This window comes from Lissotriton vulgaris, chromosome 2_2, assembly GCF_964263255.1.
Source record: "Lissotriton vulgaris chromosome 2_2, aLisVul1.2, whole genome shotgun sequence".
In the NCBI taxonomy this organism is placed as follows: domain Eukaryota; kingdom Metazoa; phylum Chordata; class Amphibia; order Caudata; family Salamandridae; genus Lissotriton; species Lissotriton vulgaris.
The window spans coordinates 28,265,983-28,293,931 of record NC_141688.1 but is presented as its reverse complement, the minus strand read 5'-3'; the positions used below and the strand labels follow the sequence as shown (position 1 = coordinate 28,293,931).

General features: G+C 52.1%; 1 protein-coding gene across 5 annotated transcripts in view; it reads left to right on the top strand.

Moving 5' to 3' along the window:
• Nucleotides 1-27,949, top strand: part of MYO9A (myosin IXA) — a 1,208,318-nt gene that overhangs the window by 599,503 nt on the left and 580,866 nt on the right. For all 5 annotated transcript variants that reach the window (XM_086959231.1, XM_086959230.1, XM_086959229.1 and 2 more), the window contains one exon: nucleotides 19,778-19,899. In XM_086959231.1, the coding sequence (XP_086815357.1) occupies nucleotides 19,778-19,899 (122 nt within the window). The remainder of the gene's footprint in view (nucleotides 1-19,777; nucleotides 19,900-27,949) is intronic.

Here is a 27,949-nt window from a genome sequence, read left to right as displayed (position 1 = left end):
TAGCGTAAGGCAAGGTCATGGTGCGTAAGTCCATTCTCGCTTGTTTGCCCGCCCATAGCAAGTTGAGCACAAGTGTCTTGATGTTGCGGAAGACAGCAGCGGGAGGTTTTATAGGGATGTTGTTGAATAGATAGAGAAATTTCGGCAAGAGCACCATTTTCACTATTGCTGCCCTGTCTGCCAATGAGAGAGGAAGTCTGTTCCATTTTTTAATTTTATCCTCCAGGGTTGCAATCGTCCGTCCATAATTGGTCCTGATGACCACCTCTGGGTCTCTATGAAACCAAATACCCAGATATTTTGTGGGTTCCTCCTGCCACTCCAACGGATAATCCAGAGGAGTTGGTTGCGTGCTGTCCGTGAGCGCCAGTATCAGGGATTTATCCCAGTTTATTTGTAAGCCGGCCTGGTGACCAAACTTGATATATTCCCTCAGGAGAGGATTTAGGTGTTGTTCCGGGTTTTTGACATACAGCACCATGTCGTCCGCGTACAGTGATATGTGTATGGGACGGGAGGGCATTTGAATCGCTGAGTGATGATAGTGTTGTCGGATTTTGCAGGCCAGAGGCTCTAGCACCAAAGCAAAAAGCATGGGAGAGAGCGGGCATCCCTGTCTAGTGCCTCTGCGGATAGATATGGGCTCCGATATGTATCTGTTTACTCTGATGCGTGCCGTCAAGTTTGTGTAGAGCATCGCTATCCATCCCTGAAATATCCATGGGAATCCCATGCGCACCAGCACCGCGCGGATAAATGGCCAGCCAATGGTGTCGAATGCTTTGGCAGCGTCTAACAGTACTGCCACTGCCTTCGTTTCAGGTGCCAGGTAGTGCGCTAACGCGAACAGTGTGCGGGTGTTGTGTGTGGTGGCCCTATCCGGGATGAATCCCGACTGATCTGGTCGGATTAACATTGGCATGAGGGGTTTCAGCCTGTCTGCCAGCAGACTAGCTATGATTTTGGTGTCTACGTTTAACAAGGACAGCGGACGGTAGGAGTCGCATTTATCTGCGTTCTTGCCGGGCTTTAGCAATGTGACGAGCAGGGCTTCCCTTAGGGATGCCGGCAGAGTCTGGGCTTCATGTGACGCCCCATACATTCGTACTAAGTGGGGTGCAAGAGCGTCAGCGTATGTCTTATAAAATTCCGCTACAAAGCCGTCCGGCCCAGGCGCCTTGTTGTTAGGTAAACGTCTAATAGTGTCGGTGACTTCCTCTACTGTGATCGGGCGTTCTAGGTACTTTCTATGTCCATCTGCTAACCATGCCATCTCGATGTCCTCCATGTATTCCAATAATTCCGCCTGCGATGGTGAGGGGTGTGACTCGTAAAGCGTCCCATACGTGTTCATAAATTCTCTCAGTATGCCTTTAGTGTCAGTGATCGCCTCCCCGGTGTTGGTGGTTATAGTTGTGACATTTTGTGGTGTTCTGCCTGTGCATATCTTAGCGGCCAGTTCCCTGCCAGGTCTACCCCCTTCGCCATATCTCCTCGCAGTAACCCGTTTAGTCACATATTTTAATTCGTCCGTCGCGAAGTTGGCATGTTCCGTTAACAGCACCTGGATATCCCCCAAGAGTTTAGTGTCTCCTGTTTGTGTGTATGCCTGCTCTAGGGTTTGAATGGCTTGCTCACGCGTGCGTATTTGATGCCTGATGTCTTTGAGGATGCCAGACGCTGTACTGAGGCAGACTCCTCGGATGGTCGCCTTGAAGGCTTCCCATAGCAAGCCTGGATCCTCTGTTGTCGGGCTGTTAATATCAAAGTATTCCTTATGTCAAGCGGATTGTTACCATTGAAGTCACACATAAGCTTCTCAAAGGGGGTGAGGGGGCGGACAGATACCAGGGTGTAGTTCTCAGTGGAAAAGTTGGTGATATTGATGGCGAACAGTGGCTGGGAGAGTGACCTCTGCTCTACAGTCTTCAAAGGACTTTATAGCGTCCCCCACAAAAGGATCCCAAAGCGTTTGACAGTCCCCCTCACTGCAAGCTCGAAAAGAGGAGGCTGAGAAGCCTGGGAGGAAATCGGGTTGTGTGAGATAATGGTGTGTTAGGACGGGAACGTCAGCCCCTTCTTCAGGGCTACTCTATCCCAGATCTCAAAAACTGTCTTAGTCGACGTTGCCACCTATGCGCTATGTGGGTGAGCTCACTTAGGCAGCCAAGCAAGGTCTGCACGCTACCGCACGGTCCATATGGAACCAGTGCTTTTCTCTTTCGCGCTCTACCCACTCGGAGATATAGCTTAGATGTGCTGCTCAGTAGTGTTCCAGGATGTTAGGGCAGGCTAGGCCTCCCCTGTTGCGCGGTCGCATCAATAGTGAATGGGCTACGATGGGTTGTTTCCCATTCCATATGAAGGCACGCATGTGGTCTTGAAGTTGAGGGAAAAATAAGCGGTATAAAAGTACTGTGTCCTGGGACAAAGAGTTAAACAAGCGCAGGATGTGGTCTTGGAGTTGAGGGAAAAATAAGCGGTAGAAAAGTACAGGTAGCCCTTCTAGGCCAGGTGCTTAACCCAAGGGGAGGGTCCATACGGCAGTGCGCAGCTCTTCCACGGGCATGGGACTGTCCAGAATGGCTGCATGGTGCGGGTTCAGGGACTCCCAGTTACATTCAGCCAGGTAAGAGTGGAGTCTCGTGGGGGAGGGAGCCTCTTGGGAATATAACTGTTGATAAACGTTTCTGAAGGACTCTAATTTATCCCCCTCCCCCAATTTCCATCCTGGATTTTGGCAATATGGGTCCTAAAACGCAAGTGTGGCGACCTGTGGGCCAGGAGCTTGCCCACTTTGTTCCCACCTTTGTAATATATTTTTTGAAGGGAGAAGCAAGCTTGCTCTGCTTTGCCTGTGCGATGGGTGCATAGCTGGTCCAGCAGCAGAGCGAGTTGTCATTTGGTATGTCTAGACGGGGTATCCTTATCTAGATGCTCCAGTTGCTTGATCTCCGCTGAGAGCTTAGACTCTACTAGTCTCTCCTCTCGACCCTGTGCGAAAGCAGTGGACGTTATAGTACCCCTGATAGAGGCTATTACACCATCCCAATGTGTGTGCAGGGAGATCTCAGGGAGCACATTAAGCTGGAAGAAATTGGTAATTACTTTGTGGATATCCTCCATGTCCACAGGGTCGTGCAGAATGTGTGGGGGCAGGCGCCAGCGCTGGATGGTCTCAGGGCGGTCTTCTATAGTGTTCTAGGTCAGTTCTAGGTAGGCATGATCTGAGATGGAGATATCTGAGAGTTCCACCCTGTGCAGGCGACGGAGGATAGATGGGGTGACAAAGGCATAATCTATGCGGGAGTAGGAAGCGTGTACATATGAATAGAAGGAATAGTCTCAGGGTGTTTGTATCGCCATGCGACTATCAGCCCTTAGTCCTCAATATCACCCTTCAAATGTGCAGACATAGCCCCGATGCTCTGGAACGTCATGCCACTGCGGTCTAGGGCTAGATCCCAGTCCAGATTGAAGTCTCCACAAACTAAAGATTCACCCTCCACCCCGTCCAGTTATTCTTGCCGGATGCCCCGGAAATACATGTCCTGGGAGGTGTTAGGGGTATAGGTCAGTTTGCGTTTCACCTTGAGTAGTTGTAATAACTGAAAGCGACCATCTTTATCCCATACCTCTTTTGCAACAGAGGTGCAACTACCAGTTTTACAGAGAACGCCCACCCCTAAGGTTCTAGTAGTTGTGTATGCCCAGTGCTGCTTAGGGTATTTCAGGTGTTACATGCGATGGTAGTCAACCTAATCAGGTGAGTCTCTTGGAGCATAAGCGCCAGGTCTGTTTTAGCTTAATAGGAGATCTAAAGCCTCTCATGTTTAGGGAGAGTGGTCTTAAATCACTCATGGTAGCTGGAGGTCCAGGGGTGCGGTGAGGGAGGCGTGTGTGTGTGAGTAAGCAATCGGATATAAATATGAAGCATGGCTGAGGAACGAGAGGTCAGTTCTACACCCTGCTCCCCCACCCGCTGTCCGCGGATAATCCATGGTGCTTCGTCCCTCCTGTCCATAGACTTGTCAGGTCCGTGCATGGGCAGAAAGGGAGCCTGGCAAACCGCTCCCATCCCCTCCTCGGCCACCCAAAAGTGCATGCATCCCACAGCAGTAGGTCCTGTGAGAAAAGAACTAAATAAAACATATAACACCAAGGGGCCAACAGGGCCCCACAAAGATTTCTTCATTTTGCGGAGATCGGAACCAAGGCGATCCAATTCCGCTGGAGGAGTCACCCTATGGAAGAACAAGTCTTAGGGGGGCGAACATCCGGAGTACGCCGGAGACAAGGAGATTAAGACATTGTAGTCACCCCGACGACAAGGCGCCAGGAGCAGCATATGGTGGCAGTTCCAGTCATGTACATATGGCTGAATGCAGTCCTTTTTGCGGTCAGATTAAGCTAGTGGTGGAGCGGGAAGGAGACTCCCCACCACTGAGAATGGGGAGGTGCTGGATGATGTCAGTCTTCGTGGCTTGCGAGGATGATTCTGCTTGGCGCTAATCGGGCCGGCGCTCGGGGACCCTGGTACACTCAGGTTTGAGGCTTCGTCCCGGGCCGTCCAGTCGGGAGGAAGCGTTGCAATTTTGAGAGTCATCCGGATGACCCAGCCGCGACCTAGCCTTCTCCAAGGAGCGTATTGCGCTGCTATTGCCTTCCCATTGAAACAAGAAAACAAAAGGGTGGCCTCACTGATAGCGAATGCCCAGATCCCGCAGCTTCTTGGTGATAGGCTTGTAGTCGCGTCTCCTCCTGGGAGAGTTGGATCGAATGGCCTCGGAATGTGAACTCCGTTTTATCCCTGGCCCCCTGCATGATCGCCTGCTTTTCGGTGAAGAAATAGACTCTCGTCAAAATATCTGGGGCGCAATTTGCCTGGCCCCGCAGTGACTCAGTGGGCCCTATCAAGGGTAGGCAGAGGTGCCTCGTTAACACCATGGACCTTCCGGAGCAGCTCTGCTGTGAAAGTCAAGACATCGGGACACTCCACGCCCCGGAGCACACCTCGTATGCGGATGTTGTTCCTGTAGCTCCTATTTTTCAAGTCTTCCTGTTTGGTCTGTAGTTCGATGTGCTGGTCTTCTAAAGCAGAGCTCCGTTTCCATAACATCTCGTGGTCTTCAGATCTAGCGTCCATGGTGCGTTCGAGGTCATCCACCCTGTCACCAATTTCCGATACCTCTCTCCGGATGTCGCGTAGACCAGATTTAAACTCTTCCTTGAGGGAAGAGATGTCGGTCCAGATCTCCCGCAGGAAGCTGTCCAAGTAGGCCTAGGTTACAGATGCTGAAGCGTTTCCCTCCGCTGCTGCAGGTGGGTGCACTAGGGGGTGTGCTGCCGCCTCCGATTGTCGCTTCTAACCCTAGAGCGACATCACTGAAGCATCCTTGGCTGCTTTGGAGTGTGGCATTACCAGGTGGTCAGGGCTCCCTGGTTGCAGGAGCTTACCACTCACCTAAGGGCTGTTTCCAGGTATACAGAATGCAGCACGCCCCCCGAACACTACACCAGGATACTCACAAACAATGCTTGCTTGCACAAGTCGTTGGGGTCCTGCTGGTCCACACTCAGCCAGCCCCAAGATGCCAGGCAGTCCTGCGCTCACAGGGTTGGACTTCACTAGCCCCAAGGTATGACAGGTAAGGGCCTTTTATAGTGAGCAGCGTGTTAGCTGAGGCTCACACTAAGGCCTCCTTGGCTTACCTTATTTGCTGGGACGTCTCAGGTCCTCGATGATCCATAGTATAGGGGGCCTATGCTCAAAGCAACGCACACCAGTCACCAAGCAGCCAATGAGGCCTCCTCTCAGTTCACCCTATTGTTCCCGCACGGGGTCTGCCCGTTGTCTCCCGTGCAGGGCCCCAGGTGGACGTCCCAGTCGGGAAGATCCACGGGCCAGTCCCTGTCACTCCAGGGGTGACCCCAATGCAGACACTAGTCCCAGGATCGCAGTCTCCGCACCACAGTGAAGGCAGAGCGTCCGGGCCTTCCCATCAGTGCAAGTAGGGGCTGCATCAGGCCTTCCAGCGCATCAAAGCAGGAGGGCAGGCCCACCACGCGTTCCGGGCTTTAAAGGAGCCCCGGGATCAGGATCAAGACATGGCAGACACTCCTGTGGGATGGAGGCCCCCAGGTATGGTGTGCCGACTGCGGATACACCCAAAGTAACCGAGCGGGTCCAGCGAGTCTCCCATCTCCAGGCAGCACCAGGGAGCCCGCAGGGACATCCCAGGCTCCCCCGGACAGGGTACAGCAGCAGAGGCCCCTCCTGGGAGAAAGACCTCTGACCTCCTGTACTCTTTCCCCAGCAGCTCCGCTGTTTTGCTTCTGCCCTGTGTAGGCAGGGTTTGAGTCCGCTCTCCACCAGTCTGCTTCTTGGTATCATGCCTTTTTCTATTGTGCTTTTTCGTATTGTTTGTTTTTGTATTGTATCTTTTTTACTTCTAGTTCTGTTATTCTTTTGTATTGTGCCTTTTACTTCTAGTTCTGTTTTTCTCTAGTTGTCCATTGCCTGTTGCCACTTGGCCACCTTTTTTCCTGCTGCTGCTGCCTCCGTGGCCCCTCCCTCCTGCTGGTTCCCGCTCCCGCCTTCCAGATGCGCTTTCCTCCCCCCTCCCCTATTTAAGGGCGGCCGGTGCGAGGGTGGCGGAGCAAGACCTCCACCTCCTGGTCAGAGACCTGCTGTCCCCTAGCCGCTCCGCTGTTGTGCTGATGCTGCTGTTGTACTGCTGGATTATGTAGGCTGGATTTGAGTCCACCCTCCACCGGTCTGCTTCTTGGTAACATGCCTTTTTGTATTGTGCCTTTTTTTTACTTCTTGTTCTGTTATTCTTTTGTATTGTGCCTTTTTGCATTGTGCCTTTTACCTCTAGTTCTGTTATTCTCTAGTTGCCCATTGCCTGTTGCCACTTTTCCTCCGTGCCCAATTTGCTGCCCTTTTTCCCACTGCTGCTGCCCCCGCAGCCCCTTCCCCCTCCCCCCTGCTGTTTCCCGCCTCCAAGCTGCACTTCCCCCCTCCCCTATTTAATGGCAGCTGCTGGCACAAAGGCAAGCCCTTCTGCGCCCAACCGAGACCAGCGCCAGGGACCCTGGACCTCTGCCCCCGCACCACTAAGACTCCCCTACCCTGCTCGCACTCAACACCAGAAGAAACAACTGCCAGCTGTCTACGCCGAACACCACTCACAGGCAGTTGTTCGGTCGACACTGCCGACAATACTTCACCATCCACAGCAATCCCACGGCCACTGAACATCCGCTCCCCGAAGCCCTGAAGTGCATCCTCCTCCATGTGTGCTCCCTGCACAGACATGCAATAGAGATCTGGGACCTCCTCAACACCCTCTTGACAGACGTTGCCTACTTCATGGAATTCTGGAGCAACGCCTCCCCCCCCCCCCCCCATCTCCAACCCTGATATCGCCACTGCCATCCCTGTCTGATACAAGGTTCAGAGGAAGGACTGCCCCACATCGCCCAGGAAGAGGACTCGCCATTGCACACAAGAGCTCCCTCCGAATCTCCACCTCAGGCAGGAGCGACTCCTCCCCCACTACAAAACACCTTCACTTCCAGATCCAGCCCAGCCCTAGTACCACTCTTCACTGCACCCTTGCCCACACATCCCCTGGGCCTTGCACTTCTTTCACCGCTACCATTACCAACCTCATCCCATCCCACGGCATCGCCCGCATAAACTACATACTCATCGAGACCTGAACTTCCACCTTGACAACTGAGGCAACCCCGACTCCACCGCCATCCTGGACAACCTCGCCAACCTCGACTAAAGCAGCTCGTCGCCAACCACACCCATAAGGTAGGACACACCCTCAACCCCATCTTCACAGGAGGGACCAACATCCACTTCAGACACACCTCGCAGCCCCTCTGGACAGACCACCACTGAGTACACTTATCCTTCAACACCACCACCGCTCACAAGCCCACTCCGCGCCCACCACAAAGGAATTGGAACAAGGTCACAGAGTAGCACCTCAACTCCACCCTCATCCATGATCCACCCTCCTCCTTGTCCGATACCATCTCTGCAGCCAAGGAACTACACAGCTGGATCACCAGCTGTGCAGACTACCTCGAACCCCGACAGACAACGCCCTCTGAAGGCCACCTGGTTCGTCTCCGACCTCCAAGAAGCTAGACGCTCCCGCAGACAGCTTGAATAATATTGGAGAAACAACAAAACCACTGAATACCAGACCATGTGACATGACAGAAAACCACCAACTCATAAGATCCACCAAGAGGACCTTCATCCAGAACAAAATCCTCACCAACTACAGCAACTCAAAGGATCTCTTCAACATCATCTAGCAATTCACCGACCCCCCCCCCCCCCCACCCTCCCTATCGAAGCCACGGATGTCACACCCTCCCAGAACCTCTGCAACAAGCTCGGCTCCTACTTCCACCTGAAAATCGAGGCACTCTACGACAACTTAAGCGAACAGACTCCAGAAACCACCCTTTCCTCCAGCAATGATAGCCAGCCCACCGTCACCACCTGGACACCGGTCACCATCGAAGATACGACCACGAAGAGAACCCGCTCAGGGGTCCCCGCATACTCCTGCTCTTCCATAGAGCCACCGCCGCCATTGCACCTGAGATGCGCCTCATCATCAACGCTAGCTAAGAATCTGGCTTCTTCCCCGACGACTGGTAACGGGCCTCCTCAAGAAACCATCGGCAGACCCAACTAATCTGGAAAACTACTGTCCCATCCCTCTCATTATCCCTACACGTAGCAAGGTCAAAGAGAAAATTTTCAACACCCAGCTGACGGCCTTTATCGACGCAAACGCCATCTTCAACTCTTCCCAGTCTGGCTTCCGCAGTAACCACAGCACCGAAACCGCCCTCCTCGCCGCCACTGACTACATCTGCATGCTCCTCAGCCAGGGCCACACCGGTGTTTTCATCCTGCTAGACCTCTCAGCAGCCTTCAACACTGTCTCCCACTGCACTCTTGCAGCCAGACTCCGCGATGCCGGCTTACGGGGAACTGCCCTTAACTGGATCTGCTCTTTTCTCACCGGCAGAACCCAAAGGATCAGACTCCCACCCTTCCTCTCCAAACCCACAGAGATCACCTGCTGAATACCCAAGGATCATCGCTCAGCCCCGCTCTTTTCAACATCAACATGGCTCCCTCGCCGCCAATGTCAGACAGCATGGACTCAACGAAGTATACTACTTCGACGACACCCAGCTCGTCGTCGGATCCTCTCCCCCACGAAGAACCCCGGAGACGCCAGACTCCGCTCCCTGAAAGGAATGAAAGACATTGCACCCTGGTTGAGCAGCTGCCTTAACTCAACTCGGAGAAGACAGTAGTCCTCGTCCTCGTCCTCGGACCCTCTCCCACCACCTGGGACAACACCTGGTGGCCTATCCCCTCGGAAACCCACCTACCCCCATGGACCACAACTGCAACCTCTGCATCATTCTCTACTCCTCCCTCACCATGACTCGCCAGATCAACGCAGCCGCCTCCACCTGCTTCAACACCTTTGCATCCTCCGCAAGACCTTCAAATGGATTCCCCCCGAAGCCAGGAAGACTGTCACCCATGCACTCATAACAAACAGACTGGACTACGGAAACGCCCTTTACGCCAGAATCAACAAATCCCTGCTACACAAACTCCAGACCATCCAGAACACTGTGACCAGACTCGTCCTCGGCACCCCATGACTGGAGCACATGACCCAACACCTGCGAGACCTCCACTGGCTCCCTGTTGAGAAGAGAGTAACCTTCAAGCTCCTCACCCATGCCTACAAATCCGTCCACAACATCGGATTCGAATACCTCAACGAAAGAGTCTCTTTCAGTCTACCCATAAAAAACCACTGCTCTGCCGACCTTGCCCTAGCACAAACCCCGCACATCCTCGGAACCAGAGCAGGTGGAAGAGCCTTCTCCTACATCGCAGCCAAGGACTGGACCGAACTCCCAGTCAACATCAGACACTACCTACTCTGCATACCTTCAGGAAGAACCTCAAGACCTGGCTTTTTGGGTTACCCAGGCACCCCATGACTGGAGCACATGACCCTACACCTGCGAGACCTCCACTGGCTCCCTGTTGAGAAGAGAGTAACCTTCAAGCTCCTCACCCATGCCTACAAATGCGTCCACAACATCGGATTTGAATACCTCAACGAAAGAGTCTCTTTCAGTCTACCCATAAAAAACCTCTGCTCTGCCGACCTTGCCCTAGCACAAACCCCGCACATCCTCAGAACCAGAGCAGGTGGAAGAGCCTTCTCCTACATCGCAGCCAAGGACTGGACCGAACTCCCAGTCAACATCAGACACTACCTACTCTGCATACCTTCAGGAAGAACCTCAAGACCTGGCTTTTTGGGTTACCCAGGCACCCCATGACTGGAGCACATGACCCTACACCTGCAAGACCTCCACTGGCTCCCTGTTGAGAAGAGAGTAACCTTCAAGCTCCTCACCCATGCCTACAAATGCGTCCACAACATCGGATTTGAATACCTCAACGAAAGAGTCTCTTTCAGTCTACCCATAAAAAACCTCTGCTCTGCCGACCTTGCCCTAGCACAAACCCCGCACATCCTCAGAACCAGAGCAGGTGGAAGAGCCTTCTCCTACATCGCAGCCAAGGACTGGACCGAGCTCCCAGTCAACATCAGACACTCCCTACTCTGCATACCTTCAGGAAGAACCTCAAGACCTGGCTTTTTGGGTTACCCAGAGCTGCAGCTCCCTTCCACCCCCCCCCATCAGCGCCTTGAGACCCTCACTGGTGAGTAGCGCGCTTTAATATTCCCTGAATGATTGATTGAGTGTCTCTGGCGGAACATACATCATCCCATACCGGCGGCGTGCCCATCCACACATTAACCCCCACGATACGCGGCCTCCGCTCTCACCGGAGAGAAGATGGCGCTGTTGCGGCTCCCATTGTACATCTGCGCTCTCTGAGCTCCTAGTATTGGCTCCGGGTTGTGCCCCAACTACTCCAATGTACTGGCAGGGGCTTCTCACAACCCTCCAAACAGAGATCGGCATGGCAATCACCCCTCACTTTTAAATACAGCACGATGGGTCCCGGGCAGACAGTGAACACAAAGAGTGCGACTCACTCCATCGCCTCCCAGGCCACACCCCCAAGGTGGCTTTTTTTTAAGCAGCAATGGTCAGGGAAGAGAATGATCTTTTGAAACTCAGTGTACTTTGTTTCTTCTTGTTAAGAACCACTTTTTAGGTTTCAGTTTGATCTTTTCCATTTCCTTCTCGCTAATCCAAGGGAGCAGTATAAGGGCCAAAGTCTGCCATGGCTGTGATGGTAAGACCCCACAGGACATGGTTCATTTCAGCACGGTTTGCCAGAAAGACCTTTTTAGTTCCAATCCTCAAAAAAGGCACCTTTTAGGCAAGTGTGACCCGCTTTAATTTTTTACAAATGTTCATGTGTAGCACTGTCGTTTACGTGCTTACTTTTTAAAAATCTACTGTTAGGCTTAGGTCTAGTTGTGATTAATTACCCTGTACTTATAGTCGAGCAATGGTTTTGTATATCCTTGATCATCAAATCTCTTACTCAGATGTGTCTTGTTGTTAATTTGAGCTTTTATTATTAGTTGGTTGGTATCTGTGACATTTTGGTAGCAGTTGATTTTTGTATTTTTTCTGCCGGTTTAGGGTACTATTTCATTCGGTTTGTTTATGTGAGGTGTTTTCTATCTCATTTTATGTGTGCTTTTGTGGTTTTATCTTTTGAAACCGAATAAAGATTATTCTGATCTGATCTGAAATTTAAATCAACTCACATTAAGGATGAATTAAATTAAAGACTAAAACACTACAGCGCTATAGGTTTGATTATTTGGCCTCATGACACTAATAGGCAAGTCCTTGCCTCCAAAGTTTGCTGTGTATAGATTTGTTAGACGGGGACCCGGAGGGTCGGCCGAGGACAAGGGGAGAGGCCTCCAGTGAGGGCCGTCTCCAGCGATCGTACAGACGAGTAACTTCCCCCCCACAGATGGACACCACACAAGGATGAGGTCAACACTCTTTATATACGATTCTTGAAGCAAGGTTATCAGCGATACAGTGAGGTCGGGACACGAGGGTCCTCTCAATTCTAGTCTCTGAAGGGGAAGAGGTAGCGGGACAGTCTTGGTACCGGTCTGGTACGGGGGTGGCAAGATGGGTAGCTCACAATCCTCGAGCTCGGAATTCTGGAAGGTCGGGCCGCGGCAGCGCCGGCAGGCTAGGCTGATAAGTCTCGGTTGAGAAGGGCCGCGGCAGCGCCAGCAGGCAAGGCGATGGTTCACTCAGGGATGGGCCGCGGCAGCGCCAGCAGGTCCCGACGAAGGTGTAGGTTGCAGAGGGCCGCGGCAGCGCCAGCAGGCAGGAGCGATGGTTCACAAGGATGGGCCGCGGCAGCGCCAGCAGGTCCCGACGGAGGTGTAGGTTGCAGAGGGCCGCGGCAGCGCCAGCAGGCAGGAGCGATGGTTCACAAGGATGGGCCGCGGCAGCGCCAGCAGGTCCCGACGGAGGTGTAGGTTGCAGAGGGCCGCGGCAGCGCCAGCAGGCAGGAGCGATGGTTCACAAGGATGGGCCGCGGCAGCGCCAGCCGGTCCCGACGAAGGTGTAGGTTGCAGAGGGCCGCAGCAGCGCCAGCAGGCAGGAACGATGATTCACAAGGCAGGGCTGTGGCAGCGCCAGCAGTCCGTCAAGGATGAGTTCTTCAAGGTGTCTCTCGACTCCAGGATACAACTGCCTTCCTGCTCTGGAGCTGCCCCAGTTATAGGTCTGGCCTCCTTTGATGTCCGGACCCTCGCTCTTGGAGGTCGGGAGGTCCGGTATGAGGGAGTCCAGACACCCAGCAGGGGGGTGGAGCCAGCGCCCGGGGAGGCTGGGGGCGATCGGCACCTGGCGGGGGAGAGCCATCGACACTCCTTTCTCCCATTGACCTGCCAAGTGGTCTCTTCACCTCCTGGGTGGATGGTGGTGCCTCGATGTCGTGGCCTGGCCAGGCCCAGGGTTGGGGTCGAGCTGAGGCCACGCGGCCTCGTGGTGCAGTGTCCAAGATGGCGGCTGGGCCGGGGCAATGCTGCTGATGGAGGCCCGGGCCAGCCGATGTCGGGGTGTTCGGGAGCAGGCGTCCCGTTGGGGACGGGTTGCGGGTTGCTTCTGTGGGTTGCCGGGGTGGTTCTTCTGGTGACACCGGGAGAGCCGGTGTTCGGTCCTTATCATGCGGGGAGGGAGCGGCCCCTTCACGAGGCCTGTCCAACATGCATCCCCCCCAGCTGAAGGCAGGGAGAGTCACCCATCTTCTTGGGTACTCTCCTCGCTGAGGCGGATAAAGCGTGATAGGCCGTCCGCGTTGGCGTGGTCTTGGCCAGGGCGATGCTCCACAGTGAAGTCCATCCCCTGCAAGGAGATGGACCATCGCAACAGTTTTGGGTTCTCCCCCCGCATCTGCATCAGCCATTGCAGGGGTCTATGGTCTGTTTGTACCCTGAAATGGGTACCGAAGAGGTAGGGCCGGAGTTTCTTGAGGGCCCATACCACTGCGAAGGTGTCCCGCTCGATGGTGCTCCAGCAGGCGTCGGCTGATGAAGGCCACTGGTTGATCGACTCCCTCGGCGTTGAGTTGAGAGAGTACTGCCCAAATGCCATGATCTGAGGCGTCCGTCTGAATTCCCGACTGTAGTCGGGGGCCTGGAGCACGGGGGCGGTGCACATGGCGGCCTTCAACTTCTCGAAGGCCGCTTGACAGTCCGGAGTCCAGTTGACGGTTTTGGGGTTTTTCTTGGATGTGAGTTCTGTGAGGGGCCCCACAATGCTGCCATAGTCCTTTACAAACCGCCGGTAGTATCCGGTGAGCCCCATGAAGGCTCGGACCTCGGTTTGGGTGACAGGAGGTTGCCAGGACTGGATGGCAGCGATCTTGAGCTGAAGGGGGGCCACCAGACCGCTCCCCACTTGGTGTCCGAGATAGGTCACGGACCCCTGGCGAATCTGACATTTGCTGGCTTTGATGGTGAGGCCGGCCTGCTGGAGGGCGTGCAGGACTTCTCGGAGGTGGTGAAGGTGGTCTGTCCAGTGACGACTGTACACAGCGATATCGTCCAGGTAGGCGGCACTGAATTCTTCGAGGCCCGCCAATACCTGGTTCACGAGTCGTTGGAAAGTAGCTGGAGCGTTTTTCATGCCGAATGGCATCACTTTGAAGTGGTAGTGGCCATCCGGGGTAGAGAAGGCGGATCGTTCTTGGGCCCTGGGGGTGAGGCCGATCTGCCAGTAGCCTGCTGTTAGATCGAAGATGCTCAGATAGCGGGCAGCCCCCATGCGGTTGACCAGCTCATCCGCCCGGGGGATGGGGTGAGCGTCGGTTCGGGTAACAGCGTTCAGGCCCCGATAGTCTACACAGAACCGGAGCTCGGGGCGACGCCCGGGGCGGCAGCCTTGGGGACCAGTACGACTGGGCTGGCCCAGGGGCTGTCGGATGGCTCGATCACTCCTAGGGCCAGCATTTTAGAGACTTCGTCCTGGATGCAGGTGCGCACCCGATCTGGTACTCGGTACGCCCTGTGTCGAATAGGTGGACTATCCCCAGTGTCCACGTCGTGAAGGCACCAGGGGGTGACCCCTGGGGTGAGGGAGAACAGGTTCGCAAATTGTAGCAGGAGAGCCCGACAGTCTTGGCGTTGTTCCGGGGATAAGGCCTCGGAGAGTCTGACCCCTTCCACTGAGCCATCTTTTTCACGGGTCCTCAGTAGGTCAGGGAGGGGCTCGGAGTCTTCTTCCGTCCCACTATCGGTTGCCATTAGTAGGCTGAGCTCCGAGCGTACGAAGTGGGGTTTGAGTCTGTTGTCGTGGAGGACTCGGAGGGGGTTCCGGGGGGACTCCATGTCTATTAGGTAGGTGACAGGGCCCTTGCGCTCTATCACCTTGAAGGGTCCTGTCCATTTGTCCTGCAGGGCACAAGGTTCGACTGGAGACATCACCCATACTTGCTGGCCTGGTTCGAACTCGATGGAGGAGGCATGTTGATCGTACCATTTCTTCATGTCCTCCTGACTGGCCTCAAGGTTGGCTTTGGCGAGTTCCCTGAATCGCCGGGTCTGGTTGCGGAGGGTCAGGAGATACTTATAGACGTCCGGAGGGGTCTTCTGGGGGGCCATCTCCTATCCTTCCTTGACCAGGCTGAGGGGGCCCCGGACGGGGTGTCCGTACAGGAGCTCGAAGGGGCTGAAGCCGAGGGATTTCTGGGGAACTTCTCGATAGGCGAAGAGGAGGCACGGGAGCAGCACGTCCCATTGGCGACGTAGGGGTTCTTCCAGGCCCATGATCATTCCTTTGAGGGTGCGGTTAAACCGCTCGACCAGTCCGTTTCCTTGCGGGTGATAAGGGGTCGTGAACCGGTAGGTGACCCCGCACTGCTGCCAGAGAGACCTCATGTACTTTGAGATAAAGTTCGTGCCCCTGTCGCTGACGACCTCCTGGGGGAAGCCCACTCGAGAGAAGATCCCCATTAGGGCTCGGCCTACCACGGGTGCTGTCACGGTCCGAAGAGGAATGGCCTTGGGATACCGGGTGGCGTGGTCCACCAGGACTAGGATGAACCGGTGCCCCTGGGCCGTTCGGGGGTCTAAGGGCCCCACAATGTCTATTCCCACCCGGTCGAACGGGGTGGTGACGACGGGAAAGGGTTGCAAGGGTGCTTTGATCTTTCGTCCGCTCCTCCCGCTGGCCTGGCAGGTGGGGCAGGCCCGGCAGTGGTTGGAGACATCATTTCGCATTTTGGGCCAGTAAAAGTGTGTTACCAGGCGGTTGTATGTTTTGTCTTGTCCCAAGTGTCCAGCAAGGGGGACATTGTGCGCTAAGTTCAAAAGGAAGTCTCTGAAGCGGAGGGGCACCACCAGCACCCGACTGGCCCCCAGCTCAGCAATTCTTTGTTCGCTGTAGAGCAGGTCATTGTCCCAATAAATCCAGTGGGCCCCTGCGGTGTCTCCTGCGCTCTGGGCGAGGGCCTGCTGCCGGAGTCCTTCGAGGGAGGGACAGGTCTTCTGTTCTTGTCGGAATTGTTCCTGGGTGGGACCACCCTCTTGACGCCACTGGGCCAGTTCGGGAAGGTCCTGGAGTTGAACGGGCCCTTCGTCGTTTTGTTCTGGGGGATTGGTGCTTAGGGCGTCTCCCTCCGGGACGATCGGGGGAGGAGGTTCTGGCCATTCGGGTTCTTCGGGACTGGAGATGGCGTGGGCGGGCATGGACCGGGTCGTTACGCAGGTCCATTCAGGGAGGCCCAACATCCCCAGGTGCTCTCTTCTTTCAATGGCTGCCCAGGGGGAACTTTCGAGGTCGTTTCCTAGGAGGCAGTCCACTGGGGCATCATCGCGGACAGTCACCTTCAGCATTCCGGACACTCCTCCCCACTCGAAGGGAATGCAGGCCATCCGACACAGGCTTTCTGAGTTGTCGGCTGATCGGACGGGGCAAAGGACGTTTGGCAAGAACTGCTCCGGGGTTACCAGATGACAGCGGACTGCCGTCACACTGGCCCCGGTGTCGCGTAGGGCTTCGGCCTTGCGCCCATTTATGTTTACCCACTGGCTGTATTTTCTCGTATTGGCGGGTAGGGGAGCCCGCGGAATCATGTCTCTTTCCCCTAGGCAGACCAGGGACATGGCGGCTGGTTCCCACTCGGGCTGTTCCTGTTCGTATTCTTCATAATCCTCTGGGGCTTGCTCTTCTCCCAGGGTGGCGGCAGCGACCTGGCGGGGTATAGGATTCTGGTTCTTCGGGCTATTAGGGTCGTTGGCATAGTGGCCGGTCCGCTGGCACCTGTGGCAAGTAACGTTGGCTCGGAACCCTGGACGCATCGGGGGGTTTCCCCTGCCGGCCGGGGGCGGGGTGTTGCTGGCGGGAGCCGCCGGGACGGCGTCTCTGCCCTGACCCTGGCCTCCTCCTCCTAGGGGGCGATGGGGACCCTGGTTGGTTCTGTTTGGCTCGCTGGGCCTGCTTCGGGCAACTCGAGTGCTTTCCCATCGGTCAGCTTCGGCGGCGAGTTGCCGAGGTTCAGTCAGTTTACTGTCGAGGAGGTGCTGCCTGAGCTCGACGAAGCAATTGTTGGAGAGGTGCTCCCACACAATGAGGTTAAAGAGTTGTTCGTAGGTGGTTACCTGGCTGCCCTTGATCCACCCTTCGAATGCTCTGCTGAAAAAGTTCACGTACTCCACCCAAGTTGTACCCGGGATCCGTTTGCAGTCGCGGAACCGCTGGCGGTACATCTCGGGCGTGAGTCCGTATCGAGTGAGGAGGGCGGCCTTCATGTGGTCGTAGGAGGTCATCTGATGGTCCGGGAGTTGCAGCAGTCGTTGACGAACCTCCCCCATAACCCGGCTCCCCAGTCACTTCGAGAAATCCGGTGGGAGGTCATGGCTATCTCGTAGGCTTTGAACCATTGCTGGACATCGTCGTTCCGATAATATTCTCTGACGACATCCTTGGGGATGTGGACTTTAGGGTCTGTAGTGCCAGGAGTGTTCGGGCGCTCGGGCACCCCGAGATCTTTATTCGGTTTCCGAAGCTCTATTTCTGCTAGATTGCGCTCATGTTCGTAGGCCAGTTTTTTCTCTTCTAACTCCCTCTGTTTTTGCTTCTCTTCCCGCTCCTCTCGGAGCCGCAAGTGTTCCAATGTTATCTTTTGTTCTGCCAATTTCAGTTCTCCGTCCAACCGAAGTCGTGCCAGCTCTAATTCATGGAGTCTGCTTTTCTCTCGTTCTCGGATCTCCTCTGAGGAGAGACCCGTTCTTCTTCCTTCCGTCGGAGGGGTGCTCGTTTCCGGTGCCTCGAGGCTTTGGTTTTGGGGTACGGCCGTACCCGTCTCTGCCCAAGATTCTAGGGCCTTTTTGAAGTCTTCTTTCGTGCTCAGTCCTGTGGTAGCAATGCCTAGTTCTATGCAAAATTGTTTTAGCTCTCTGTGGTTGTACTCTTCTAGTTTCTCCATCTGGAATTTGTCTGTGGATCCGCTCTCTTTTGTTGTCATTGTGGTTGAGTCGTGGGGTGAGTTACTCTCTGTACGATTATGCGTTGGTTCGGATCGCGCCGCTGGCCACCAATGTTAGACGGGGACCCGGAGGGTCGGCCGAGGACAAGGGGAGAGGCCTCCAGTGAGGGCCGTCTCCAGCGATCGTACAGACGAGTAACTTCCCCCCCACAGATGGACACCACACAAGGATGAGGTCAACACTCTTTATATACGATTCTTGAAGCAAGGTTATCAGCGATACAGTGAGGTCGGGACACGAGGGTCCTCTCAATTCTAGTCTCTGAAGGGGAAGGGGTAGCGGGACAGTCTTGGTACCGGTCTGGTACGGGGGTGGCAAGATGGGTAGCTCACAATCCTCGAGCTCTGAGTTCTGGAAGTTCGGGCCGCGGCAGCGCCGGCAGGCTAGGCTGATAAGTCTCGGTTGAGAAGGGCCGCAGCAGCGCCAGCAGGCAGGAGCGATGGTTCACAAGGATGGGCCGCGGCAGCGCCAGCAGGTCCCGACGGAGGTGTAGGTTGCAGAGGGCCGCGGCAGCGCCAGCAGGCAGGACCGATGGTTCACAAGGATGGGCCGCGGCAGCGCCAGCAGGTCCCAACGAAGGTGTAGGTTGCAGAGGGCCGCGGCAGCGCCAGCAGGCAGGAACGATGATTCACAAGGCAGGGCTGTGGCAGCGCCAGCAGTCCGTCAAGGATGAGTTCTTCAAGGTGTCTCTCGACTCCAGGATACAACTGCCTTCCTGCTCTGGAGCTGCCCCAGTTATAGGTCTGGCCTCCTTTGATGTCCGGACCCTCGCTCTTGGAGGTCGGGAGGTCCGGGATGAGGGAGTCCAGACACCCAGCAGGGGGGTGGAGCCAGCGCCTGGGGAGGCTGGGGGCGATCGGCACCTGGCGGGGGAGAGCCATCGACACTCCTTTCTCTCATTGACCTGCCAAGTGGTCTCTTCACCTCCTGGGTGGATGGTGGTGCCTCGATGTCGGGGCCTGGCCAGGCCCAGGGTTGGGGTCGAGCTGAGGCCACACGGCCTCGTGGTGCAGTGTCCAAGATGGCGGCTGGGCCGGGGCAATGCTGCTGATGGAGGCCCGGGCCAGCCGATGTCGGGGTGTTCGGGAGCAGGCGTCCCGTTGGGGATGGGTTGCGGGTTGCTTCTGTGGGTTGCCGGGGTGGTTCTTCTGGTGACACCGGGAGAGCCGGTGTTCGGTCCTTATCATGCGGGGAGGGAGCGGCCCCTTCACGAGGCCTGTCCAACAAGATTGTAGACGTGAGCTGTGTTAGGTAAGTGTCTGACTGGCCTGTCCTAGGGATGTGAGCTAGGCTACCAATATAAAGATGGGATTGAAAGGTCTTCATATGTTTGATTCCTCTGGGTCTATGCAATGGTCCAGTAAAGCCAGAGGAGCTATTGAAAGCGGATTTGCTCTGACCTATGTTTTTGCCTGATCCCTCTCTGCTGCCCCCATACTTTTGTAAGCCTGTTCCTCTTGCCACTGAGTCACATTGATATGGCATTGGCATTAGGTTCACCTTGTAGGTGATGGCATAATAATAATGAGTCTCCGATATAAAAGAAGAGCACTCTATCACAGCACAACAGCAAGGACCATGTTTATTTATTTGTTACCAGATCTCTGAAGCACAAACTGTTATCTGGTATGTTAGTAACTGCACTTCTGGTGTCCTCTGACTAGAAATCATATAATGTATTTCAGGAAGAATATCGAGCAGAAGGAATCAGCTGGCATAATATTGATTACATTGACAACAGCAGCTGCATTCAGCTTATCAGCAAGAAGCCAACTGGATTACTTCAGCTTCTGGATGAAGAAAGCAAGTGAGTGAACCTCCCTCAACCATTTACCTTACCCTCCATTCTCATGAATGTCTTGACTTTTATATTTTCTTAGCTCATAATATGAGAATACTTTTACGTAATGTAATCACACTACATATGTTCTTCATTTTCATACTGATAAACATGTCTTCCTTGGCTTCTGATCTCATGCCAGAGATGCTTACACTTCCATTCTCATTCTACAGGTGAGCTATCCCATCCACTTGCATGGCAATTTTGTCTATTGCATGCTGCTTTAATATATTTAGTATGAAGTTCAGCCTCACAAAAAGTTCTGTTTTTTGCTAATAAAGTAACAACACATTTCTGACCTAGACAGCTACAAATCCCATCTGTCACCTAACATAGTGTCACTCAGATACAGCTTACACACAACTCAAGAAACTCATTCCCAAGAAAACAAAGACTGAAGTAGGTTCTCAAAACAAAAAAATATATTTGAAACGTTCTTCCCAGAAAGCAGCTTCAGAACTGCTGTTCAAGCCCTACAAAGGTTGCATCTGGATCGTGGCAATTGTGTGCGCCCTGGCCTCCCAGACTCTATATTGTTCCTCCGTAAGGCCATACTACACACCTCAGGAAGTTACATGTATGGACTGAATAGGTATGTGCCATCATTACAATCCTGAAGGAACTCCATTGACTCACCTTGCTGGTGTACTCTAATTTCAATACAAGCTGTACCAATTATGTAGCCTTCACATCCGACCTATCTGGCTGATAAGCTCACCATTTCTGGAGGCTCTTTACACACCTGCAGCCAGGACACCATCTGACCTGAAGCAAATGAGAGTAAGAAAGAAAAGAAAATATGGCAACATGTCTTACGCACCTATCCACCCTGGACCCGGAACAGCATCCTTGCATCCATTAGTACCACCCCTTCCCTGTTCCAGTTTAGTAAGTAGCTGATTACACACCTTTTTGAAAAACATTAAATCAATTTGCAGTAACAATTTACTTCTTATGCTAGAACCAAACTACCTCTTCAATTGTTTGTTGACTGTATCATCTTTAACCGTGCAAAGCTCTCTGCTGCCTTTTGGCAGGGTTCATACTATGTAAGTAGCACATTACTTCACGTGCTTGAAAGAGGCACTGAATCACATTTGTTGATGTTTAGGGGAGTTTTTGTGGAGGGAAGTGTGGGTCTGACACTTTTTTGATGTGCACGAGGAACAGATTAGTGACAGATATTAATGGGCACCATTCAGCCATCCCTTAAGAATGCCTTTTTACCCACGCAACTGGGCATATGCAAGAGTACGCCAGAGGAGTTTACCCAGGATTTACCACCAGCCAATGTAAATGTAAGGAAGGTTCTCCTGAGAAGCAACTAAAAGGAGTTGCAAAGGTGCAGCACATAGGAATGGACGTGTTACAGGTAACCATAATGTTTGAGGAATGTGTGCTATAGATACACATGTTTTGCATACTCCTCCCATTTAGTGTTGTGTCCAGATGTTTGCAAGTTGTTTTTCTTTAAATAAGTCTTTTCCAGTTACGAGGTAAGGTAACTCCTCCATTCGGTGATGGTGCACATGGTCATTGACTCCATTGTTAAATTGTTTTCTTTCCGCCATCAGGTTCGGACGTAGTTTGCGACACTTCAGTTCAAGATCGTTCTTCGGGATCCCTTCGGTGCACAAGTCACTGTACCTTCGTCAGTTTTGTTTCTAACACGTTTCCCATCCTCCTTGTGTCGAAAATTGGAAAACTTTCCTAGTTGGATCGAGAAAACTCCAACCGTTGTCTTCAGGCCTAGTCCATTTTCTATTTACTTCCACTCGAGGAAAACATCATTGAGTAATCTGCCAATGGAACTGACTCGGACTCGATACCAATTCTGCCCTCGGTGCCGCTGTAAATATCAACGCACAGACTTTCATAAGGTCTGTAACCTGCGCCTGTCACCGGAGCGCAAGGAAGAAGACATTGACGCTTGTTGCTCATTTTGATCTAAAAAGAATCTGTGGGACGGTCGGGCTTGACTGAGAGAAATGCAGCGGAAGAGTATCGAAGACAACCCCGATATCTTTGGAGAAGATATCGAACAGTAAGAAATGGTAGCGTCCGCAGCGGAAGAGGTAGAGGCCTTCTCTGTCCAGGACTCCGAATCTGAACTGGAGATCAAACTAGAGTCCCAAGATGTCCCAGCCGGTCAAGGTGTTGTAAGTACTAAACCAATTATGCCCGCAAAACCCGTTTCCACCTAATAAATGGCTTCCGGACCCCTGGTGCCATCCGCCCATGGTATTTACAACAAGGGGTGGTGAGGGACAGAGTCTCTGAATTAAGCAGAAAGCTCTCACCCCGTCAAGAGATCAGGGCTAGATCCAACACCGTTTTTTAGCTCACTGCACCATCCCAGTTTCAGAACCTGGCTGTATGCAAATTAGTCTGTTCCTGTCCCAGTGCATGATGGGAACAGGGCAAACCAAACTACAAAAGCCAATTCTTACACTGGGAAGGAAACAAGCTCCCGGGGACCAGTTTCTGGCATTACAGCCGTCTTCGGCCCGGTTTGCTTGAATCCTGATGGTGCAATGAGCAAGGGTCTCACATCTGAGAATACCCTTCCACGCTTAGGGTGGACAAAAATATTTACAACAAGGGGTGGTGAGGGACAGAGTCTCTGAATTAAGCAGAAAGCTCTCACCCCGTCAAGAGATCAGGGCTAGATCCAACACCGTTTTTTAGCTCACTGCACCATCCCAGTTTCAGAACCTGGCTGTATGCAAATTAGTCTGTTCCTGTCCCAGTGCATGATGGGAACAGGGCAAACCAAACTACAAAAGCCAATTCTTACACTGGGAAGGAAACAAGCTCCCGGGGACCGGTTTCTGGCATTACAGCCGTCTTCGGCCCGGTTTGCTTGAATCCTGATGGTGCAATGAGCAAGGGTCTCACATCTGAGAATACCCTTCCACGCTTAGGGTGGACAAAAATATTTACAACAAGGGGTGGTGAGGGACAGAGTCCATGGTAGGCACTAAGACTCTTCTACGAATGCCTTGTGCCACAGCTCGGCACCAAAAGTGCCTTCAGGCTTGGGTCGAGACACCACACCTTCATCCCCTAAAACTTCGGTTCTGAAAACAAAAAAATGTGGTTGAAAGATGGTCTTTTGAGAACTCCGGAGCCAATTCTGGAAACTATGCATGAAACGCTGGATCCATAACAAAAGAAAAGTTATATTAATCCATACACTAGACATATTTCAACAAAACCCGAGATACCATCCTCCTCCAAAAGGAAGATTCCTAGCTCACAAGACACATGATCTAAGATTCCTGTAAAAAAGAAAAAGGCCGTGGCTACTAGCCATCGCCACCCAATTCCTTATTCCCCTCCACCGTCTTCACCAATACCTTTAGTACCAAGTTCAGACCACCCTCTAGATATAACACCACAGGATTCCCCTCATACAGAACCTGATACAGGGGCTGGGGGGTTACACTTATGGTCAAGCACCACCAGATCCATGGGATGATTAGAATATAGATACTCCCACAGACACAGATCTATACCCTGCAAAACCTTTACCTCCTGATGACAACATCTCATATCAGGAGTTAATTGCCAGGGCAGCCACATACCATGAAGGTAGCTCTACATAAAGAATCTTTAAAAGAAGATTTTTTATTTGAAACATTTGTAACCACACATAAGACAACACAGTCTTCACCAATGTTAAAAGACATAATGTCCCTTTCAGAAGAAATTCATAAAGACTCTGTGCGCACATGTATTATAACACCCAGGGTTGAAAAAAAATACAAATCTTCACCATCTGACCAAATTTTGTATTAGGAGCCAGCTTCCATTAGAATTTTTGATTGTGTCTAATGCTCATAAAAGAACAAATTCCTAAACCTCGGGTGATGCCCCACCTCCAGACAAAGAGTCTAAATTAATAGATGCCTGCGGCAAAAGAGTTTCATCTTCCAAATTTGGTCCAAAGCTCAGGCAAACATCTCTCACTCTTATTCTAGTGCCTCCCACATGAGCTCACCAACCATTGTTCACTACACTTCTAGAACTCTCAGTAGTTCCACACCAGAAGCTTCACCTCACCTCAAACCTTCCCACCCAGAACCAGGGAGAAATCGGAGATCCAAACCCCGGAAGCACAATCTGGCGATTTGGCTCCTGAAGTAATAAAGTTTGGATACTTAAATCTACCACCAGATTGCATGTCAATGCTTAAAGAAGCAAGGGAATCTACCACTAGAGCATGCTAGGCAGCAAAGTGGAAAAGGTTTGTTGTATCATTGGCCTACAAATCACAAATTCAGCTAAACCCCTAGTTATCTAGCGCAAAAGCTATAACTTTCCGGAGGTGGCAGACCCTCAAGAAGTACTAACTATTTCCTCCTGAAACTCATATCTTTTGCAAAAAGAGAACATGCCACCGAGCATTCTCTGGCACTGCCCGGAAGATCTGGATCTCTCCTCCACCAGAAGTACGCAGAATCCCCTTCACGGTTGCTTTCAAATTGGAAGCTAAAAGATTCTTTATGAGCAAGTTCTTACCTCAAATAACATTGGATCATCTGCTCTAAGTTTTTGGACTTACAATCTGACAGCTTGCACTGAGTGCTACTCTTCTTTTAACCCATCATTTGCTCCCCGCTTAGCTCGCCATGTACTATTTATTGTTTTACTCTTTATTAACCCCATGTGTGTTGTAACTGTTTGGTTTGTTATTCATATTTGATGCCGGTACTGCAACTTATGACCTTCTGTGGTCAGAATACCCCTAAACAGCCTTCTTGCCCCCCCTTGCGTAGGTAGTCACTCCAACGCTAAACTGGTTTGTTCTTTGTTTCTTTATTACTATGACTTAAGTTGTTGTCACAAAGAGCACAGTCTTTTTATAATCTGAACAGAAGAATAGACTAATTGTCGGTTGTAGGGTCCGTTACTGAAGGCTTCCTTGCTACTCTGCTCCCGGTTTCTTCTTATGGTCAGGTGAGCGTTGACCCAAAAAGTAAAATAAGGAAAGAAAGGGCTTAGGCTACTGTTTTCTGGCATAAACACTAATCATGGGGAAGGGAAAGATGCACCGTCACCAGAGCCTCATGTGAGCTGTGTCTAGTGCGCAGGGAACAATAGTGCTCTTTCACTGGTGCCCCGTGATACATGCCCACAGCTCCTTAACCAGCCCCGGGCATGCACCCGGCACTTGCCTGCTCCCACGACCCTCCGGGGCCATGGTGATGGGAGACCCAGCCTCCTCCAATTTGGAGAGAACAGTGGTCCCAAGGGCAGTGCTCCTTTTCTTCCTTTGGCCAGCTGGTGTGTAGGTCCCGCGTTGTTCTTCCCGGGAAGGCGAAGTCGGCGTCCTCCTTCTCCTCGCTCGTGTTCCTCGCTTTCCGGTCTTGTTCCGCTTCAAGCCGTGTGGCATTCTCCTCTCCTCTAAACCACTCCGAAACACCTGACAACCGTTCCGGACGCTAGCTGTCTTTTTCAACGGTCGTGTCCTCTCATCCCTGTTCATCCACTAGACCACAAACTGCACTTCCGGTTTTCTCGACGGCAGCGGCCATGTTGGGTTGGTCAGCGCCGTCTGATGGTTGCAAACCATCATATTGCCTTCCCCTTTGCAATGGACGGTTGGGCCATTCGAGCACCGGAAATCTGGAGAGATAGTCCACATTTGTTTGAAGCTTTCCTGGCACATGTATGGCTTCAAAGTTGAAGGGCTGTAATGCAAGAAACCATTGTAAAACCTTAGGGTTAGAGTGCTTATGTAGTGACAGCCACTTAAGAGGAGCATGATTGGTCAATAAGAGAAAGGAACGCCCCAAAAGATAATATTATAGAGCTTCCATGGCCCATTTGAGCGCAAGGCACTCTTTCTCAATCGTAGCGTATCTAGTTTCTTGGGGAAACAATTTTCTACTGAGGGAGAGGATGAGGTGTAAGTCTCCAGAGTCATCTGGTTGGGATAGTACGGCCCAAAGGCCTCTTCCTGAGGCATCGGTTTGGAGGACAAATTTGTTTTTAAAATCAGGACAGGTAAGTACACTGGAAGTACACAGAGACAGAGTCTTTGGAAGCTTTCTTCTTGGGGAGTCAACCAAGGAAAGTGTTTTCCTGTGTGTGTCTTTGTGAGTAAATTGGTGAAGGGACTGGCAATTTTGGAGAAATGTGGTATAAATCTCCTATAATATCCAACCAAAGCGAGGAAGGATCGGACATCTTTCTTACAGGAGGGTCGGGGAATTTTGGAGAAGGCTTCCATTTTGCTGATCTGTGGTCTTATGCATCCTCCGCTGATGTCGTATCCTAAATACTCTATATGTACGGTTCCAAAAGTAGTGTTCTTAGGATTGAGAGTGAGGCCTGCTTGTTTTAGGGATTTTAACACTGCTTCTTGATGTACTGGGTGTGTTTTCCAGTCAGGGCTATACACGACAATGTCGTCTAGATGGGCAACCGCAAATTTGTGATGCGTTGCCAATATAGTTTTAATCAGTTGCTGAAAAATAGCGGGGGCCCCATGGAGGCCAAAGGGCAGAACTTTAAACTGATATAGGCCCGAGGGTGTTGAAAAGGCCGTTTTCTCCTTGGCTGATGATGTGAATGGTATTTACCAATAGCCTTTAGTTAAGTCTATGGTTGACGTTACTCTGGCTTCCTTTAACCGCTCAATTAAATCGTCCACCCTTGGCATAGGGTAGGCATCGAACTTTGACACAGAATTCACCTAGCGGAAATCTATGCAAAATCTAATGCTACCATCAGGTTTAGGTAGAACTACTACTGGAGATAACCAAGCACGGTGGGAAGGTTCAGTTATGTCGGCTTCCAACATTGCTTGTATCTCTTGATCTACTGCCTGTCTCCTAGCCTCTGCAATAAAATATGGCTTTAGTTTAACTGGTTGGGCTGTCTTTGTAATGATGTTGTGTTCCACTAAAGTGGTCCGCCAGGGTTCCCTGATTAGACGGTGGCATATTTCTCACAGAGATCAAACATTTGCTGTCTTTGTTTTTCTGTCACTTGTGGTCCTAGCTGGATGGGGGTTTCTTCTTTACGTCCTAGAGCGACATAGGGCACTTCAATAGGTTTGTCTACGGTTATGTGGTGTATGAAGGTGTCTGGGGTTGGGATTACTGGAACGGGTCCCTCCCAAGCCTTAAAGAGATTTACGTGATATATTTGACCCTCATTCTTTTTGTGTGGTACGCCTACTCTGTATGTTACAGGGATTACTCTACTCAGTATCTTGTAGGGACCTTGCCATGTAGCTAAGAGTTTTTTCTCGGAGCTACGTAAAAGAATAAGTACCTGATCCCCAGTATTGAATTCTCTGAGGCTAGTGTGACTATCATACTGCTGTTTTTGCCTGTTCGGGGCACCTTCCAATTTAACATGGACCTCCTCCTACAGAGAAGACAAGGTATCCTTTAAGGATGCAGAATATTGGAGTAGGGATTTGCCCTCGTCCTCTTCCTCCGTCCATTTCTCTATGGCCATGTCTAGGAGTGTTCTGTGTCGTTTCCCGAACAGGAGTTCAAAGGGCGAAAAGCCTGTTGACTTCTGTTTAAGTGTCATGATAGCAAACATGACCAGGAGTAGCTGTCTGTCCCAATCGCTCCCTGCCTTGTCTATGCTTTTCCTTAAGATGGTCTTGATCGTGTGGTTGTATCTTTCTATCAACCCATCTGTTTGGGAATGGTAAACTGATGTGCGTATCTGCTTTACTATTAGAATGGCACACACTTGCTTCATTAAACGGGGTTCCCTGGTCTATTAATAATTCATGATGGAACCCCACCCAGGAAAAGAAAGTAACCATGTCATGGGCAACGGCAGTCGTAGTGGTTGAGGATAAGGGTATGGCCTCTGAACATCTAGTAGCGTAATCGACTAGCACCAAAATGTACTGATGGCCCCGAGCAGAAGGAATTAGGGGACCCATCAGGTCCATCCCTACTCTTCTAAAGGGGACATCTATGATGGGAAGGGGCTGAGGCAGTGCTTCTGGGATAACTGGTGCGTTGACCAATTGACAATG